Genomic DNA, 19,217 nt, shown 5'->3' with positions numbered 1-19,217 from the left:
CAATATAGCGTTATTTTACCAGTTGATTCAACAATTAGTTATCACCTGATGGAATATCAAACCTGTTGGCATTAGAATTAAACGTACAGCAGTAAACCACCACCGGTGAGGAACATTATAAACAGTCAACACATAGAAAACCATGTCTGTGTATTTGTAAGTTTGTGTGCGCATGCGTGTGTATATGTGTATGTGTCATATTAAAAGCACTGTATGTACAGATCCTTCAGCAGTCTGTTTGTTATGTTTTTAGCAGCAAACTCAACTGGTTGATTCAGACATTACATGAAGTATTTTCATTTACTTCTTGCTGTACCCGTGAAGATCTGGATTAGAATTGGTGTTCAGCAATCCACTTTTGTCGTACGAGACAACTAACGGGATCAGGTGATCAGACACGCTGACTTGATTGATACATGAAAACGTATCCCGATTATGTAGATCGATGCTCATGATGTTGATCACTGGATTGTCTGGTCCAGAGTCGATTGTTTGCAGACCGCCGCCGACAGATATCTTGGATATTGTTGATTTGACGATAAACAAACCCCGAAAAGAACAAGCCATAATTATAACGGTGACTAGTGAATAATCGATTCCGGGCCAGACAAACCTGTGATAGATATCACGAGAAGTGATTAAAGCCGCCAAGGGTTTCCATGCCATGCATTCAGCCATGTCACTGAGCCTTCCCACTGGATCCACAGTTAGTTCTCGACGCAAATAGCAGCTTTACAATTGCTGGTTGTCGTTAACAGTCCTCACTCACTCACTCACTTGTCCCATGAACCTTACAAAGGGGACTGTCTTCCTGCATTAAGTAGGGGTGAAACGGTATACCGAGGTAGATTGCCTTCTATTCGGCATACCGTAATGCAGTCCAAACATTCGGTATTTTCGGTTTTCGTACCTTTATTTTATTGTGATCTGCATTGTCATCATATCTCATTTACCTAACCAAAACGGACTGAACCGAAGTACCGCAATCCGTACCGTGCCGTGGTAGGAGCGTACCGTTTCATCCCCAGCATTAAGGCAACGGTTCAGAGCTCCACATTACAACAACACTACAACAGCGATGTGGGGACATTTGCTTGGGGCCACATTTTAAACCCATATTATTGCAACTGATCGATGTAGTAATCTTGTCATTTATCAAATACAGTCATATTGTTTGAGTAATATAGGAAATAAGATATCGATTGAATAGACATAAACTTCATATCATCAGTTTCAAAAGGTCTAAGCACAACAACCTCCCTTGACTTCCGTAACATACAGGTTAGACCCAACAAGCTTCCTTGACTTCGGTAACATGCAAGTCACACGCAACAACCTCCCTTGACTTCAGTAACATACACGGTACACCCAACAACCTCCCTTGACTTCCGTAACATGCAAGTCACACCCAACAACCTCCCTTGACTTCGGTAACATACAGGTTACACCCAACAACCTCCCTTGACTTCCGTAACATGCTAGTCACACCCAACAACCTCCCTTGACTTCCGTAACATGCAGGTTACACCCAACAACCTCCCTTGACTTCCGTAACATACAGGTTAGACCCAACAAGCTTCCTTGACTTCGGTAACATGCAAGTCACACGCAACAACCTCCCTTGACTTCAGTAACATACACGGTACACCCAACAACCTCCCTTGACTTCCGTAACATGCAAGTCACACCCAACAACCTCCCTTGACTTAGGTAACATACAGGTTACACCCAACAACCTCCCTTGACTTCCGTAACATGCTAGTCACACCCAACAACCTCCCTAGACTTAGGTAACATGCAGGTTACACCCAACAACCTCCCTTGACTTCCGTAACATACACGTTACACCCAACAACCTCCCTAGACTAAGGTAACATGCAAGTCACACCCAACAACCTCCCTTGACTTCGGTAACATACAGGTTACACCCAACAAGCTCCCTTGACTTCCGTATGATACACGTTACACCCAACAACCTCCCTAGACTTCCGTAACATACACGTTTCACCCAACAACCTTCCTTGACTTCCGTAACATACACGTTACACCCAACAACCTCCCTTGATTTCCGTAACTTACAGGTCACACCCAACAACCTCCCTTGACTTCAGTAACAAACACGTTACACCCAACAACCTTCCTTGACTTCGGTAACATGCAAGTCACACCCAACAACCTCCCTTGACTTCCGTAACATGCAGGTTACACCCTACAGCCTACCTTGACTTCCGTAACATACACGGTACACCCAACAACCTCCCTAGACTTCGGTAACATGCAAGTCACACCCAACAACCTCCCTTGACTTCCGTAACATACAGGTTACACCCAACAACCTTCCTTGACTTCGGTAACATGCAAGTCACACCCAACAACCTCCCTTGACTTCTGTAACATGCAGGTTACACCCAACAACCTCCCTTGACTTTCGTAACATACACGGTACACCCAACAACCTCCCTAGACTTAGGTAACATGCAAGTCACATGATAGATAGATAAGAGGCAACTAAATGTATCTGGAGATCAGGCTGGCTGACTTGGTTGACGGATGTCTTCCTATCCAAGTAGCGTGGATGAATGCTCAGTAGCTAACTTACATTGTCCAGACTCGATAATTAACAGCCAGCCGTTATCCAGGTGGGGTATTGGTTAGGACAAAGTCAGGGTACAAACCAACAAACCTCACTAGTGAGTGTCAAGGTAGTGAGGCATGAGCGCCATCTGACGTGCCTGTAAACAGTTGGCCTATGAGTCCTAAAATATGCATGATGTCAGAGTCTCCAGGTGTAACGCGACCCAGTTACGCTGGACTTTGTATTCCTTATGTCAAGGTGTTCTCAGATAAGAGCATGAAAACAAGACTGAAGTACGTTTGCAGTTAGTAATGGGAATTGAAGGTAGGGGTCAAGATGTGTGCACTTATATCACGAGAAAGCTACGTGTGCGTGTGTACCTTGCACGTTTGTATGCGCGCGACCGCCTCCATGGTGTAGTGTTTTAGAGCCTCCGCACAATTTATACCCACAATAGGACAGCTCTTCAATGTAGTCGGGGCGGTGGGGTAGAATAGTGGTTAAAGCGTTCGCTCGTCACGCCGAAGACCCGGGTTCATTCCCCATTTGGTTACAATGTGTGAAGCTCATTTCTGGTGTCCTCCGCCGTGATATTGCTGGAATACTGCTAAAAACTAAACTCACTCACTCACTCACTTAATGTAGTAATCTTCTCAGTTATCATGGTATACATGCCCATCGTCATATGAGCTAAATATTCTCATGTACGACGTCAAGAGGGCAGCTCTTCAATGTAGTAAGCTTGTCAGTTATCAAATATAGAGAGATTAGTAGAGAAATATAGGAAATAAGATATATTGACGAAGTTGATTCGTGTGTTGAAAAGTGCATTTATTGTTGTGTGTTTCAACCTCTGGAATACTTTGGGGCAATGGAATATATATGTTGCTGTCTTTAAAGACAGGATTCTTCGTATATATGTGATTTGGGAATCGTATTTCTATGAAATTGTGTCAAACTACGTGTTTTCCTTTTACTTTGATATTACAAAAACAGGGAATATCCCAAGAAATAAAGCAGTAAAAATCGCATTTTGCAACTAAAACATACTGCGGCGGTGTTAACTGAGATTATCCGAAACAAGTAGCTCTAGATTAGTGTAGGGGGGCCTTAAGATCCTGAAGCTGAGATCCTGAGTCCCGATCCACAAAACGCTCGTAGTGCTACGACATCGTAAGCCAATGATAAGCTATACAGTTACGACAGGTCGTAACGATACAAACGCTTTACGGATCAGGACCCTGATCCTAGTTTGAAGCTGATGCACAGACACGATGTCATAACTATGGAATACTGTAAGGGATATCATCGTGCTACATATATGACTGTAAGAGTTTGGGTTGATGTCAATCAAATTTAACAGGTAAAACATGTGACGCCAAGAAGACTTGGACCAAATTTACAAGAATTACCAATTTGAGTCGACAAGCTTGTCTTCCAGTTCTGTCCCAAAAGTGATTCTGTACCAGATATCGAGAGGACCAAGGGCGCCAAGTTTATCGCCATTTGCTCTCAAGTTGGAGACCTTCCTTCGAATGGCGAAAATAGAATATCAGGTCAGTGAGGTTAATCAAAGAGATCTTTTGGCAGTTATTGACAATGCCAATCTTTAGGATTACGTAATAGAAAATATCTCACATGAATATCCGATTATTTACACACACACACATATATATACATCAAGTGATCTCTGATTGCTGGAATTGTGAACAGTTTGAATTCTGAGAAGAAGAAGAATGATATTTATCACATCATAACATGTCCATATTTATCACATCATAACATGTCCATATTTATCATATCATAACATGTCCATATTTATCTTATCATGCCATGTGCATATCTATCGCATCATAACATGTCCATATTTATCACATCATAACATGTCAGTATTTTCCTTATCATAACATGTCATATTAATATGATCATAACATGTCCATATTTATCATATCATAACATGTCCATATTTATCTTTTCATACCATGTCCATATTTATCACATCATAACATGTCCCTATTTATCACATCATAACATGTCCATATTAATCATAACATGTCCATATTTATCGCATCATAACATGTCCATATTTATCACATCATAACATATCAATATTTATCATATCATAACATGTCCATATATATCTTATCATACCATGTCCATATTTATCACATCATAACATGTCCCTATTTATCACATCATCACATGTGCATATTTATCGCATCATAACATGTCCATATTTATCACATCATAACATGTCAGTATTTTTCTTATCATAACATGTCATATTAATATGATGATAACATGTCCATATTTATCATATCATAACATGTCCATATTTATCATATCATAACATGTCCATATTTATCGCATCATAACATGTCCATATTTATCACATCATAACATGTCCATATTTATCATATCATACCATGTCCATATTTATCACATCATACCATGTCCATATTTATCACATCATAACATGTCCATATTTATCACATCATGCCATGTCCATATTTATCGCATCATAACATGTCCATATTTATCATATCATAACATGTCCATATTTACCATATCATAACATGTCCATATTTATCACATCATAACATGTCCATATTTATCATATCATAGCATGTCCATATTTATCACATCATAACATGACCATTATATCCTTGCTGATGACGCCGTCTTACAGCTGTAATATTGTTGAGTCTCATCACTTTTAAATCTGAGCATACAACTGGGAGGAAGTACCAAGATATATGTGGTTATGCTTTATATATCACTCTTTGTAGAATGATTTTAGTGTCAAGCGCTCGTCCAAAGGCAAGATTCCCTGGATGAAATACGAAGGAGAGGCCGTGGCTGACTCTCAGTTCTGTGTGGAGTATCTGAATCGGAAGTTGAACATTGATCTTAACAGTCACCTGACCGAGGAACAACGGGCTGTTGCGCATGCCTTTCGAAAGATGGCGGAGGAAAACCTATTCTGGTTGGTTTCAAGGGATTACAATTTTCGAGGACGCAATGTAGTGTTGTCCATCTGCTGTCTTGTGTTGTAATGACTTCGTATCGTATTGTCCCTGTGCCATATTGTCCTCAGTATCGTATTGTACCTGTGTCGTACAGTCCCTGTTTGTATTGTCCCTCTGCCATATTATTCCTGTGAAGTATTTTCCCTGTGGTATATCGTCTATGTGCCATATTGTCCCTGTTTCATATTGCCTCTGTGTAATATTGTCCCTGTGCCATGTTGTCATTGTGTCGTATTGTCCCTGTCCCGTGTTGTCCTTGTGTCGTATTGTCCTTGTGTCGCAGTGTCCCTCTGTAATATTGTCCTTGTGCCATATTCTCCCTGTGTCGTATTGCCCATCCGTGATATTGTCCCTCTGTCATATTGTCCTCCTGCCATATTGTCCCTCTGGCATATTGCCCTTGTGTCATATTGGCCCTGTGTCGTATATGGCCCTGTGTCGTATTGTCCGTCTGTCATATTGTCCTTGTGTCATATTGTCCCTCTGGCATATTGTCCTTGTGTCATATTGTCCCTGTGTCGTATTTTCCCTCTGGCATATTGTCCTTGTGTCGTATTGTCCCTCCATTTCTGGCTTGTCAAAGCGTACAGCATGTGTGTCAATCGTGTTGCCATCTGCTCTCCGTATTGTTTTAGTGCAACGGTAGGATCGCAAATGTCTATGCGCGGAGTACGGTTCATATGAGTTTTGTACGCTGAAATATCCTCACTTTGTTTAGCAGATGAAATAGGGCATAGGTCAGTACTGCGCTGCATATATCGTTATAATATACATGTTATGTGATAACCCATGACGTGCCAAAGACAGTCGATGTTTTGACCCCGGCAATGTTTTGACCATTATGCATCTTTGCAGGTGTATGGGCCTGTCCCGGGCTGAGAACCTGGACTACATGAAGAAACACATCAAGTTGAACAAACTGGTAATCTGGATCGGAACAAGAATTTACCTGAGTAATACGAAAGCTCACGGAATCGGCCGACACACCCATTAGGAAGTGTTGCACATTATGGAGGAAGATTTGAGATCATTATCAGTCTACCTTGGTAAGGAATGTCGTCAGTTGTGATGGTTATAAATAGGGTTTAATGTGACGTTCAAGTTTATTGCCCTTATATAGCAATGTGCAAATACGTACTTAAACTAGTTTGGACTGGTTCTATTGTGCTGCCCTCTGCGCAATAACGTTGGAGTTTACTATGGATACCGGGCATGCATGGACTCCCAGGTGACCAGTTCTTGTTTTATCTCCTTAATACCAGGCAGGGCAACAACAAGTGTCATCTTTTACTTGTTTTGGCAGCAGGGAATCGGGCCAACGAGTGAGTGAGTATGGTTTTACACCGTTTTCAGCAATAGTCCAGCAATATCACGGCGGGGGAAACGGGAAACGGGCTGTGCACACTGTTCCTATTTGGGGACTCGAACCCGAGTCTTCAGTGTGATAGCGTACGCTTTAACCACTAAGCTACCCACCTCCCGGTCTCGAACCAACGAACTTCCGCCCTCAGGGAAGACAATCCATGTACTACAAAACAGTACTCAAATTTCATTGTTATTGAGCATCGGTGGTCAAAAAGTTTAACTCTTTTCATCTGTACAACTTTTCTAACACTGACAGGGACAAAGAAATTCTTTTTCGGCGATCAACCATGTGAGACAGATGCTGCTTTGTTTGGACTGTTGTGTCAGTTTTGCTGGCAGTGTCCAGGAAGCAAAGGGGAACAACTCGTGAACGGTAAATACGTTGCCACAAAGACCTCTGTGGTGCTGTCTGGTCGTTCAGCCCTTAGAGTCCATTATTCATTTGGTCGTAGGTTGACAACCCATGAGAACGTCAACGTTTGTTTGTTTGTTTGTTTGTTTGCACTCAGCAGTATTCCAGCTATAAGGCGGCGGTCCGTAAATAATCGAGTCTGGACCAGACAATCATGTGATCAGCATCATGGGCATCTACGTATTTGGGACACGATGACATACGTGTCGAACAAGTCAACGAGTCCGATCCCGTTAGCCGCCACTTACGACAAGCAATTGGTTGCTGAAGATCAATTCTAATCTGGATCTTCACGGGTGTCTTGACCGTTAGGATTAGAAGTTATTTCTCTGTTTTCCGTTTCCTTTTGTTTCGTTATATTCCCTATGTACATATAATTCTCTGCGAAGTCGGTTAAAAATAGAATTCTTGCATCCTTTGGTAAGTTAGGGGGTTACAATGTGAATGAGTGAGTATGGCTTTACGCTGCTTTTAGCAATATTCAAACAATGACAGGGAACATTGTACCCAAGCGGGGAATCGAACCCGGGTGTTCGACGTGACGAGCCAACGCGCTTTAACCACTATGCTACCTCACCACCCCTGTTACGTATTCATCACCACTCACCCCTTTCCGTAAGCTCCAAGAAGACTCCATTCGTCACCACTCGGCCCTTTCCGTAACCTCCAAGAAGACTCCATTCATCACCACTCAACCCTATCCGTAACCTCCAAGAAGATTCCATTCATCACCACTCAACCCTTTCCGTAACCTCCAAGAAGACTCCATTCATCACCACTCAACCCTTTCCGTAACCTCCAAGAAGACTCCATTCATCACCACTCAACCCTATCCGTAACCTCCAAGAAGACTCCATTCATCACCACTCGCCCCTTTCCGTAACCTCCAAGACGACTCCATTCGTCACCACTCATCCCTTTCCGTAACCTCCAAGACGACTCCATTCGTCACCACTCATCCCTTTCCGTAACCTCCAAGACGACTCCATTCGTCACCACTCATCCCTTTCCGTAACCTCCAAGACGACTCCATTCGTCACCACTCATCCCTTTCCGTAACCTCCAAGACGACTCCATTCGTCACCACTCATCCCTTTCCGTAACCTCCAAGACGACTCCATTCGTCACCACTCATCCCTTTCCGTAACCTCCAAGACGACTCCATTCGTCACCACTCACCCCTTTCCGTAACCTCCAAGAAGACTCCATTAGTCACCACTCGCCCCTTTCGGTAACCTCCAAGAAGACTCCATTAGTCACCACTCATCCCTTTCCGTAACCTCCAAGAAGACTCGTCCCCGTCTCGATGCTTGTTATGTGCCAAAATACCACAAACCAGTCAGAACGCGCGTAATGGTTGCAGTGCTTTGATAAAAATAATCCCGACTACTTTAATCGTTTATGGCATTATATTATTGTATAAAAAATCATGAAAAATATACATCGTCATTTTGAAACTACTAAGAACGTAGCTAACAGAACTGTCCTGTCTAATGTGAAGTTTTTATATGAATAATGAGATTGACGGTGAGAGATTCAAATGCAAAAAGAAAAACAGCAATGCAATGTATGAGTACTTCGGTGATATTAAATACCACTGGAATCAAACAGGAATAGAGTTATCGTTCCTGTTTAAAGTAGATCTGATGTTCCTACGCAAACATGAAATCCTTCTCGAGGGCCACGAGTCGCTCTTCGGCTTGTCCCGGAATAACACGAGTTGGAATATTGCTGAGTCCATCATTAACTGATAAACAAACAAAGCGTAATATTGTCACACCATTCTCATCCTTCGAGTATAACTAATAGTGCCCCGTATTCTCCAGAATGACCAAAACATGTACGCATTTAAGTGGCTCATTTCAATGGAGAAGTAACGATCTGACATATCCTTTAGAAGGTTTGTTTGTCTTTGACAAATGTTAATAACTTGGGAGTATAACATTGCGACGGGAATATGTATTCTATGAGAACATGTTTTTCATGAAAGTTACTTATATTGAGAGAAAGGTAAGGGTCTAAAATACTATGCTGCGGTTCGGTTTTCTTTCAGAAGAGTTCACAAATCTGGTGGAGTATTGCGAGCGAATGAAGGCAACATATTGGCCGGACTGGGAGGACTGCATCACGGCGGACGGAACTAAAACTGCAACAAAATAAAATGAGAAGTTTATAAACGGTGCATGTCCTTGATGAATCCTTAGCTCTGGCTCCAGTATGTACAGTATGCTTTTGCACGGAATTAAAATGTTCCAGTCCGCGCTGAGATTCGAACCTTTCCATCGGAGGCCGAACGCCTGGTCCACAGGGCGTTAGCTACAAGCTGCCAGAGTGGGGAGGCTATCTGCTGGATGAATCCACAGCCTGCTTCATGCCGTCTTGTGCCTCCTATCACTAACGCAGAACTCCTCACTAGACTTCAACAGCATGCGTCTCTTGTCCCATTCCACTCACTAAGTACTGGCAGCAATGACTACATGAATCGGGGATCAGCTTCTCTGAAATAGCTAAATGCATGTCATAGAATCCCTTGATTGACGGACATGTCAGTCAGTGGGTTGTGTAGTATGAACAGGTTATTTCTATGTCCACACGTCTTCTCGTGGGGAGATGTTGTACTTAATACAACACAGATTGCCTTAGTTACAGTTAGAAACATAACAGAGCGGCAGACATGTTCAGCAAATAGCATTACAAAGTTACAATCGTGGAGACAGGGTGCGTCTACTCATGTACTCATTGTACTCACGTGGTGCATCAAACCAGGGTCTTCAGCGTGACGGGCGAACGCTTTAACCACTAGGCTGTCCAGAGAGATTGTATCGTGTTAATCATGAGTCTTTGGCGAATGACTTTCAGCAATCGTTCACCAGGGACATATAATCCGTATTTTCGAGTTATGAGAAGTGAGAAGTGTTGTTCGTTGATATTATAAGATAAAAATGAAATAAAACCGTATGAAATGTCTTCTCTTCAGAGAACTTTCAAGGATGGCGTCTCGTTCCGATGATGTAATTTAGTCAATTTGTGACATCACGAACAATGGAGCTTCAATTGACCAATTAGCATTGAAAATTGCTGTAAACGCAAATATTGGAAATGTAGTATACATTTACATAATATCTTTCGGAAGCCTATTAAATAGAGTTCATCTTGAAAGTTAAGCTTCGTGTTTAGCCTGGAATAGAAATCATAAAAAACAACATCATATTTGAGCCTTCCTTCTGTCCTTCAGAGAGTCTGTCCTCTAGGAATGGTTTCAACATGGCCTCCCTGACTACCACCGTCAAGGCACTGGGACATGATTCTACAACAATTAGACAATTGGTGTACCGGTTCACAGAAACACGAGGACACGACGCTACAACAATTAGACAAGTGGTGTATCGGTTCACAGAAACACGAGGACACGATGCTACAACAATTAGACAAGTGGTGTACCGGTTCACAGAAACACGAGGACACGATGCTACAACAATTAGACAAGTGGTGTACCGGTTCACAGAAACATGAGGACACGATGCTACAACAATTAGACAAGTGGTGTATCGGTTCACAGAAACACGAGGACACGATGCTACAACAATTAGACAAGTGGTGTACCGGTTCACAGAAACGTGAGGACACGATGCTACAACAATTAGACAAGTGGTGTATCGGTTCACAGAAACACGAGGACACGATGCTACAACAATTAGACAAGTGGTGCACCGGTTCACAGAAACACGAGGACACGATGCTACAACAAGTAGACAAGTGGTGTACCGGTTCACAGAAACACGAGGACACGACGCTACAACAATTAGACGAGAAGTTCACTGGTTCATAGAAACACGAGGAAATGGTATTACTGAAATAAAACGAGGTGTACTTGTTTCATAGAGACACGAGGAAATGGTATTCATACAATAAAACAAGAGGTGTACTGGTTCGTAGACACACGAGTAAATGGTATTACTACAATAAAACAAGTGGTGTTCTGGTTCATAGAGACACAAAGAAATGGTAATGCTACAATAAAACAAGTGGTGTTCTGGTTCATAGACACACGAGGAAATGGTATTACTACAATAAAACAAGTGGTGTTCTGGTTCGTAGAGACACGAAGAAATGATAATACTACAATAAATCAAAAGCTGCATTGGTTCACAGAGACACGAGGAAATGGTATTGCACAGGGAACAACCGGCATCAACTGTAGACAAAACAATACATTCATTCCGAATCATTTCTGATCCCTAATTTTGTCCAAAGCAGCACAAATGTAACCCCCTCTACCCGTGAAAACAAGTCATTTGCATCTCCGGTAGAACATGTCCAATGCAGTATATTGAACAGAAGGTCATACAAATATAACTACCTTCAACACGAATTAATGAACACTTCCGGTTTGCGTCACTACTTCCGGTTTGAGAAAACCACGTTCCACGCACTAGCTTGTCTCTGGGGGGGCGGCGGGGTAGCCTAGTGGCTAAAGCGTTGGCTCGTCAAGCCGAAGACCCGGGTTTGATTCCCCACATGGGTGCAATGTGTGAAGCCCATTTCTGGTGTCCCCCGCCGTGATGTTGCTGGAATTTTGCTAACAGCGGCGTAAAACCAAACTCACTCACTCAATCACCTCGCCTCTGGCTTTGAATTCCTAATGAAGACGTTTCCTTTTTAATGACATCGGTATCTCTTTAACCATACTGAAAATACTTTAAGTATACTAGTATTTACAAGTTGTTTCATATGATAAAATAATCTTAATATGTACCATAATCCTGCAATATACTAGACATTCAGTTATTTGCTTGAGACTGTCAGATATGATTAGAACATGTTAGGACACATTCAGGCCACTTTCCTATGTTGTACTTCTTACTTGGAGACCCATGGATACCCGGGTGGGAATTAATCTTCAGCAACCCATGGTGGCGCTCAAATAAGATAAAACACACCAGGCTTCTTAAATGTGGATTGTTCGACTTGCATTGTATAATCTTTATATAGGGGTTAAAATTGTGAATAAATACATGACCAAACTGTTTCTTTTTCAAACTAAAAAAAGTCACAATGATACAGGCACGTACCAGTACCGTATAGGAGCTAGAGACAACGCCCACTGCCCACGATAGCTGCCCAGACTGGGAATCCCGTTACTACAAAGTAAATGAGTGAGTGAGTGAGTGAGCGAATATTGTTTTATGACTTTTGGTAACATTCTAGCAATATCACGGAGGGGAATGTCAGGAATGGGTTTACCACATTGTACCTATGTGGGGAATCGAACCCGTGTCTTCCGCGTGATGAGCGAACGCTTTAACACTAGGAAGGATACTCCACCGCCCAGTTTCTGCAAAGTGAAAGTCACGTGTACACTAACGGAGAAAGGTAAGTGTGCATCATGTAAACGTTCATGAAAAATAAATAATTTCTGAAATCAAGTACTGCATCTTTTAATGCATATAAGTCATGAACACATCTCCTCGATTTCAATATTTATGATTGGATGTGTACCTTTATGAGCGGTGAACAATTTGGAATGTGACGTGTTGGTCAGGAGCAGGAATTTGAATCTGCAGAGCGCACTATGCGTATTTATACTCATAATAATAATAATTCATTTCCAGCGCCTTGTCTAGCTGTTCACTGGATGCTGTAGTCACCTTCTGCCGCCTTCAGCTTGGGTTATCCAGGGTAATGATAGGCAGATTGTAGCGCTTTGAGCATGCTGAGACATGGATATATGTGCGGAACAGATACGCTATGAATATTGTTGTTGCTGTTGATGTTGTTGTTGTTGTTCTTGATGATGATGATGTTGTTGTTGTTGTTGTTCAACCACGTCAGTGAGCCTGACCAACCAAAGAATAGAGGTGTTTCTCAACGTGAAACAATATGCTTCCTTACATAAAACAATCTACGAGTCACGCAAGATATCATTGCATTCACTGTCAACGTTTGTTTTCTATGTTTGTATTCCAAAATGTAATATGATGCCTTGGAAAATTATCAAGTACTACCTGTGACTATTTTAAGACAGCGTTCCACCAGTTTGATGAACACACTCACCAAATGTCAACAATGTACAGACGACCAATGGGCCTCAGTAGTTATATGTTTTGTGTTAAACAATGTTGTAATTTTATCAGGTTGTTTCCTGTAGGATTCGGTAAAGTCCATAAAGTTGTGTTTTCATAACAGTCAGTTTTCAGGAATATAGTACTATCGAATGTAAGCTCTGCTACTGAATACTCTCAGGGGATCAACTGGCAGGTGCCTTCGTATCAGCGGAACAACGGGTAAAGAAGCATTGGTTTAAATAAGTTGTTAACAAAGGCGGTTGCTATAGAACTGTTAAGGAAGTATTTACTGATTACATCAACCCGAGTTCATCGTATAAGTATCATGTCAGACAAGATCCGCCGTTGGAATGGCGTACGTGGTATATATTTGTTATCAGGAATGATGTGATTCGTCGTTGATTTAATCACAACTATTGCATTACACAAATCCTGTTGTCTATACACGAGGGACACGAGGATGTACTGTGATATAGACGCCAATCCAACCTCAAATGACACGACCAATATGGACAAACAAGGAACCATAAATCCACGTTTTTCAATTGCTCAGTGTCGTCTATGCTTTGTCGTTGTCACGTCAGCATCAACGTCAATGGTGGACACGCACGATACTGAATTTGTGAACTGACTTTTGACACCACATCTCTCCAAGGGCGTGTCATGATACCTAAAGTCAAATCATACATATTACAATATTATCCTGTCAACAGTTCAACAGTCATTAAGGAAAACACCACAAATAATGTTATTATCATTCTTGTATTAACAAACGGCATAACATCAAATAATGCACAGTTCCTTTATTTCAGTAGTATATAGACGCTAATTCAAGCTCATATGTCACGAGCCAATACATTTGATATATGATGGATAAACATGGAAGAATAAATTCACGTGTCTTGCAAAATAATGAACAGCTTGGTTACGTGTAGATTTGACCTGATTCACGTCTTCTACATATACAGGTTACCTAACTTTACATTGAAAACACCGAAGGTTCATATCCCCCCGTCGGAAATATTTAATTGACAGATACTGGTTCAATACAGTGTTTTGAGTGGGTTTCCCATCTGAATTAGAGACACACCAACACAGACTTATAAGCGGTGTTTGACATCATTATACATTTACTCGCATATATTTCAGGCACTGAAGCTAGTAAGCTAGCGTAAAGCTAGCACCTAAATAGTAACGTCAACACAAAAGATTAACGATTATTCTCAGAAAGAGATTCCATTTGGCTGAAAGGTAAAATAGTGGTGAAGAGTATATCAGTGGATCATTGGGAATCAGTTATGACTCCATTAGTTCACAGCGTAAGCGTGTCCTGTCCATCTAGTCACATCCGCCGTTTATAACATGGTTAAGATAATGAATATTGCCTGACGTCGAACAACAAAGGTCATCGTTTGACCTGAAAATTACGTGACACTATATGAACAGAATGGCCCTTCGAACGTTAAGGTGTACACAGCACGTCACTATTAGTACCCAACCTTTGCATGGGGTATCGTATAATTGTACAATGAGTGAATACCAATTCTCTCTAAATATTCGCCTTCATGATCATGAGGTCGTCAGTAGAAGTGCTTCAGTCAGAGATTGTTAATGTGCAAAGTTTCCATAACTGATGGTAACACATGGATTATAACATTCAAGGAACCAAACACATGAGTAAAGCACCTGCCCCCTTCATACTGACTGACTGGAGAGTATATGCCACAGTGTTATATGTCACATCAGTTGCACCTACAATAGGAGAACCATGGCTACTGTAGTAGATAGTGCCTTTATACAGTCCCAGGTTCCAGGGGACGGTGTTCAGTGTGGTCACCTCTAATCTCACATTATTGGACACAGTCATCTTCATCAGTTTCTTCTGTGCACCATAATACAACACACCGGCTGTCTGATCAAGGGTTACAGCATACACTTGGCTTCCTGTGGCTAATGTCGTCAGACCTTGACCATCATATGTCACAGTGAACAGTTTCCTGTCATCACACCCATATATCCTCCTTCTCTTTGTGTCAAGAGCTATTTGCCTTGGATAACCACCGTACTGGGATAAGTCAATGATGGCAGTGAAGTCTTTCCCCTGTGTAAACATGCGGCTGATTGAGTGTCGTGGTTCAACGGTGGATATGAATACGATGTCCCGATCTTCATCCACTGCCATGCCATATGTCTTTACACGTTCTCTTAATACCGTCACGTGACGTGTATCCAGGGTAGATGACACTATCTTATCAAGGTTGCGTAGCCCTATGAGAAGTTTCCTTTTCTTTGTTGTATATGCAATACATGTGACCTTCACCATGGTGTGGTACTGATAGACACTCAGGGAGTTACTGTGAATGTTGAGTTGACGGAACTGATGTTGGGTAGATGACCAACCTGGAGCAATGAGAATCCTACTTTTCTCCTCTTTTTGCCTGGGTGTCTTCACCAGCGTTGTCGACACAGGTGGCGTGACTGTAGACGTAACATGTTGAGTTGCTTGGGAAGAAGCAGTCGCAGCAAGAGCTATTTTCAGTCGTGATAATTGGACCTGACATGTCTCATTTAAATCTTCCAGCTCCTCATTCCGAGTCTTGAGATCAGCAGCATAGACCTTACTCTCCCTTAGTTCTTTTTCCAGTTTATGCTTATCCCTGATACATATATCATACGAAGTCTTTCCATTCCACATACCTGCCTTCTTCAGGAGAGAGTCGTGAAATACGGTCGTCTCGTTCTGGAAATCTCGGAGCGACCTTGACACATGATACAACTGCCTCTTCATCTGATGGTAGCCCTGCTTCAGATGCCGCACTTCAGAGACAACCTGACTTTTTACCATGTCTTGAAGAGACTCTCCTTGTAGAATCTCGGCCATGGCTTCTCTCACTTCATCCTGTATGTTTTCCTTTAACTCAGCTCTCAATGATGTCCCCGTGACATCTATGGTGTCAAGTACTCTTTTCTCCATACGAAGTATATCCATCTTATTTTCGAGCAGATCCTCTTCAAACTGTTTCAGCTTGTTCAGGACAGACACCATACTGTCCTGACCATAACAAGAACAGATTAGGGAGGCAAATGTCAACAACCATGGAAGATACTTAAAGTCGACCATAGCTAGGATTATACAATATCCTCTGAGATGTCCTTGTCCATTAGAGTGATGTGAGCATGTACCTCTCGGTGTGGTTCGATGTTTACTGCTACTGATTGGCTGGCGCAAGGTACAAATATACATTAACTGTGTTATCAGCGTTGCAGGTCACCAGTTGGGGCCATCTCCTAGGTGCACAGAACACGCAGGAATCACAGTTTGCCTGCGTAACATACACACAGAGACGTGTAGCAACACACAGACACAAATATACAAACAAACACACACACGCACGCATACACATACACGTATATGTACGTTGCTATATAAAGAAAGTTCTGAGCGTGACGTTAAACCCTTTCATCTTACCTTACGGCGATATAAGTGTTATGTACATCCCGTCCTTCATAGAGGTTATCAAGTTCTACTTATGGGGAATATAGTGACTTAACAGGCACGCCAACATTCAAGCCGTGTTGAAGTTTACAATACATCTGTAACTAGTTGTTTGTCAAGTCTTTCGGGGGAAAATAAATGAATTAGGGAACCCTTACCTTTAGAATAAGATCAGTATTTTCAATTGACCATGCACGTTACACGGTGCCAAAGTGTTTGAGTGGACTGGGACTATCACACCGGTATTAGTTCGAACTAGTACAAGCAGACACCCACAAGCACGCAGTGGTACGTCATGCGACCATAGACTCCATTATATCTCATCCCTATCCCATTAAGATCCAGCTGGAATATTGCTAAGTGTGGCATTAAACAACACACCAGCCAACCGTACACCATGCAGATGCCTTGATTAAGAGCAACGGTGCAAAGTCCAGCGTAGTTTCGCTACGTTAAACTCGCTACCTTGTTGGGTGATTGCATGCCTCGATGCTGAAACAGGACTTGTGGTGAGAAGGGCAAATGCAGATTCTCACTTCATTGATATCATACACAACATGGTCAATCTCCTTGGCAGAAACAAAGGTTTGGTTTTGGATTCGAGCGTTTGTGTTAATATAGAGAGTTGTTAGGAGATATGTAAACTGAAGAATGGTTTCTTTACTAAGGAGCAGCGATGTTACTGGGTTGAGGACATGTTGTACAGTTCATTCCAGGGTGCGCAAAGCCGGGTCTAGGACCATTGCCACCCGGACAATTGCCACCCGAACAATTGACACCCAGGACAATTGCTACCCAGGACAAATGTCACCCGGACAATTGCTTCCCAGGACAATTGCTACCCAGCACAATTGCCACACGGACAGCATGTGTGTGATCACCTGCTCATTGTTCTCGACTCAAGATGTCCAGGCCCCGGGGTCATGAAAGTGACTTAAGTCTAAAATTTGCTTAAGTCTGTCATTTTTTTGTGTTAAGCAAATTTTAGACTTAAGACTTTTTCATGATCCCGGGGCCAGGAACCTCCAGGTTTTCATCAAAGCCTAGATTTCATCAAAGTCCAAATTACTTCAAGGTTCAAAGTTTATCAAAGTCACAATATGAATATACCAAGAAAACATTGACTTTTCATCATCTAAAGTTATGTTTATTGACAACCTGCATACATTTTCTATAATAAAATTACATAAACATTTGGGTGGCAATTGTACTCACTATTATTATTAGAATAATTTGGTGGCAATTGTCCTAGGTGGTTTGTTGGTTAACTGTATAGTTCATTCTGCTAAAGGATAGGTTGGGTGTTGGGTATATGGGCTTGTTCCACTAGTTCATTTAAGTGAAAGGTTTGGTGGGTGTTCATCCTCGTTGGTTTCAAACTGATAAACGTCTGAGATCTATATCACTACGGGATTTCATCTCACATAATCGTCAACATCTGAAGGGATTGTGTGAATCCAGCAAAGGTCCTTGCAGTTAGCAAACGTACTATAAGTACCGATGGTTCCTAGTATGGTGATCTACCTTCCGTTGCTAGTGATTTATAATCCGATTTTATATTGTAAGGTCCTCAATGGTACATAACTTAAGTTAAACGCTAGTTTAAAATCTCTAACTGTGATATTCTAGTCGCTCTGCTGTCCTTCCCAGACATATTGCATAACCTAGCATCATGAATTATCTAAATATGATGTGCTATGGACACGATATGACTGAAATATGGCCATAGTGACTTTACCACACACACTCACAAGTTATAGTTCGGTACCTTGATGACCGCCGCCATATAATTGGAATACTGCTGAGTGTGGCGTAAACCTAAACTCACTCATCCGGCACCTTGATGTAGCGGCACGAGAAGCGCCGTCATGACGTGGTCTGATGTTGATGGAGGCCATGGAGTAATCTCCTCATGTTCATCTCCAACACTGCATCGTTCCAGCAATGTGTACAGTCCTATGCGCTAGGGATGAAACGGTACAATTTTACCACGGTACGTATTGCGGTACAAGGCATTCGGTTCGGTTCGTTTCCGTTCGGTATATGAGATGTGATCATAATGCAGAAGGAGAAGAAAAAAGAAAAGCATAGATTTGACAAAATGATTTCGAGACATTTTAGAAAAGGTTTTAAAAAGTTCATAATGTGACGGTACCAAAACCGAAAATAGCGAATGTTTGTATTGCATTCTGGTATACCGAACCGAAGGCAAAATACCGCGGTTCTACTAATACCGCGGTATACTGTTTCACACCTACCATGCAATCGTCAGCAG

At 41.9% G+C, this 19,217-nt stretch overlaps 1 protein-coding gene and 1 long non-coding RNA gene across 2 annotated transcripts; one reads left to right on the top strand and one right to left on the bottom strand.

The window, feature by feature from the left end:
• The first annotated feature begins 4,001 nt into the window (after positions 1-4,001).
• On the top strand, positions 4,002-10,348 carry LOC124261688 (failed axon connections homolog). The gene is given in 5 exon segments (XM_046696039.1): positions 4,002-4,131; positions 5,365-5,561; positions 6,460-6,650; positions 7,226-7,342; positions 9,435-10,348. Coding segments are annotated over 5 exon segments (633 nt in total). The 5' UTR covers positions 4,002-4,110; the 3' UTR covers positions 9,542-10,348.
• A 3,367-nt stretch (positions 10,349-13,715) lies between these two features.
• Positions 13,716-16,951, bottom strand: LOC124261703. The gene is made up of 2 exons (XR_006894403.1): positions 16,916-16,951; positions 13,716-14,116 (listed from the first exon to the last, which is right to left on the bottom strand). It is a non-coding gene; the product is annotated as an uncharacterized LOC124261703 (long non-coding RNA).
• Positions 16,952-19,217: the final 2,266 nt, after the last annotated feature.

The sequence above is a fragment of the Haliotis rubra genome, unplaced genomic scaffold, assembly GCF_003918875.1.
Source record: "Haliotis rubra isolate DU_JTF1 unplaced genomic scaffold, ASM391887v1 Scf804, whole genome shotgun sequence".
Classification (NCBI taxonomy): Eukaryota; Metazoa; Mollusca; class Gastropoda; order Lepetellida; family Haliotidae; genus Haliotis; species Haliotis rubra.
The sequence above is the reverse complement of the archived record's forward strand: the minus strand, read 5'-3'. Positions and strand labels throughout refer to the sequence as shown.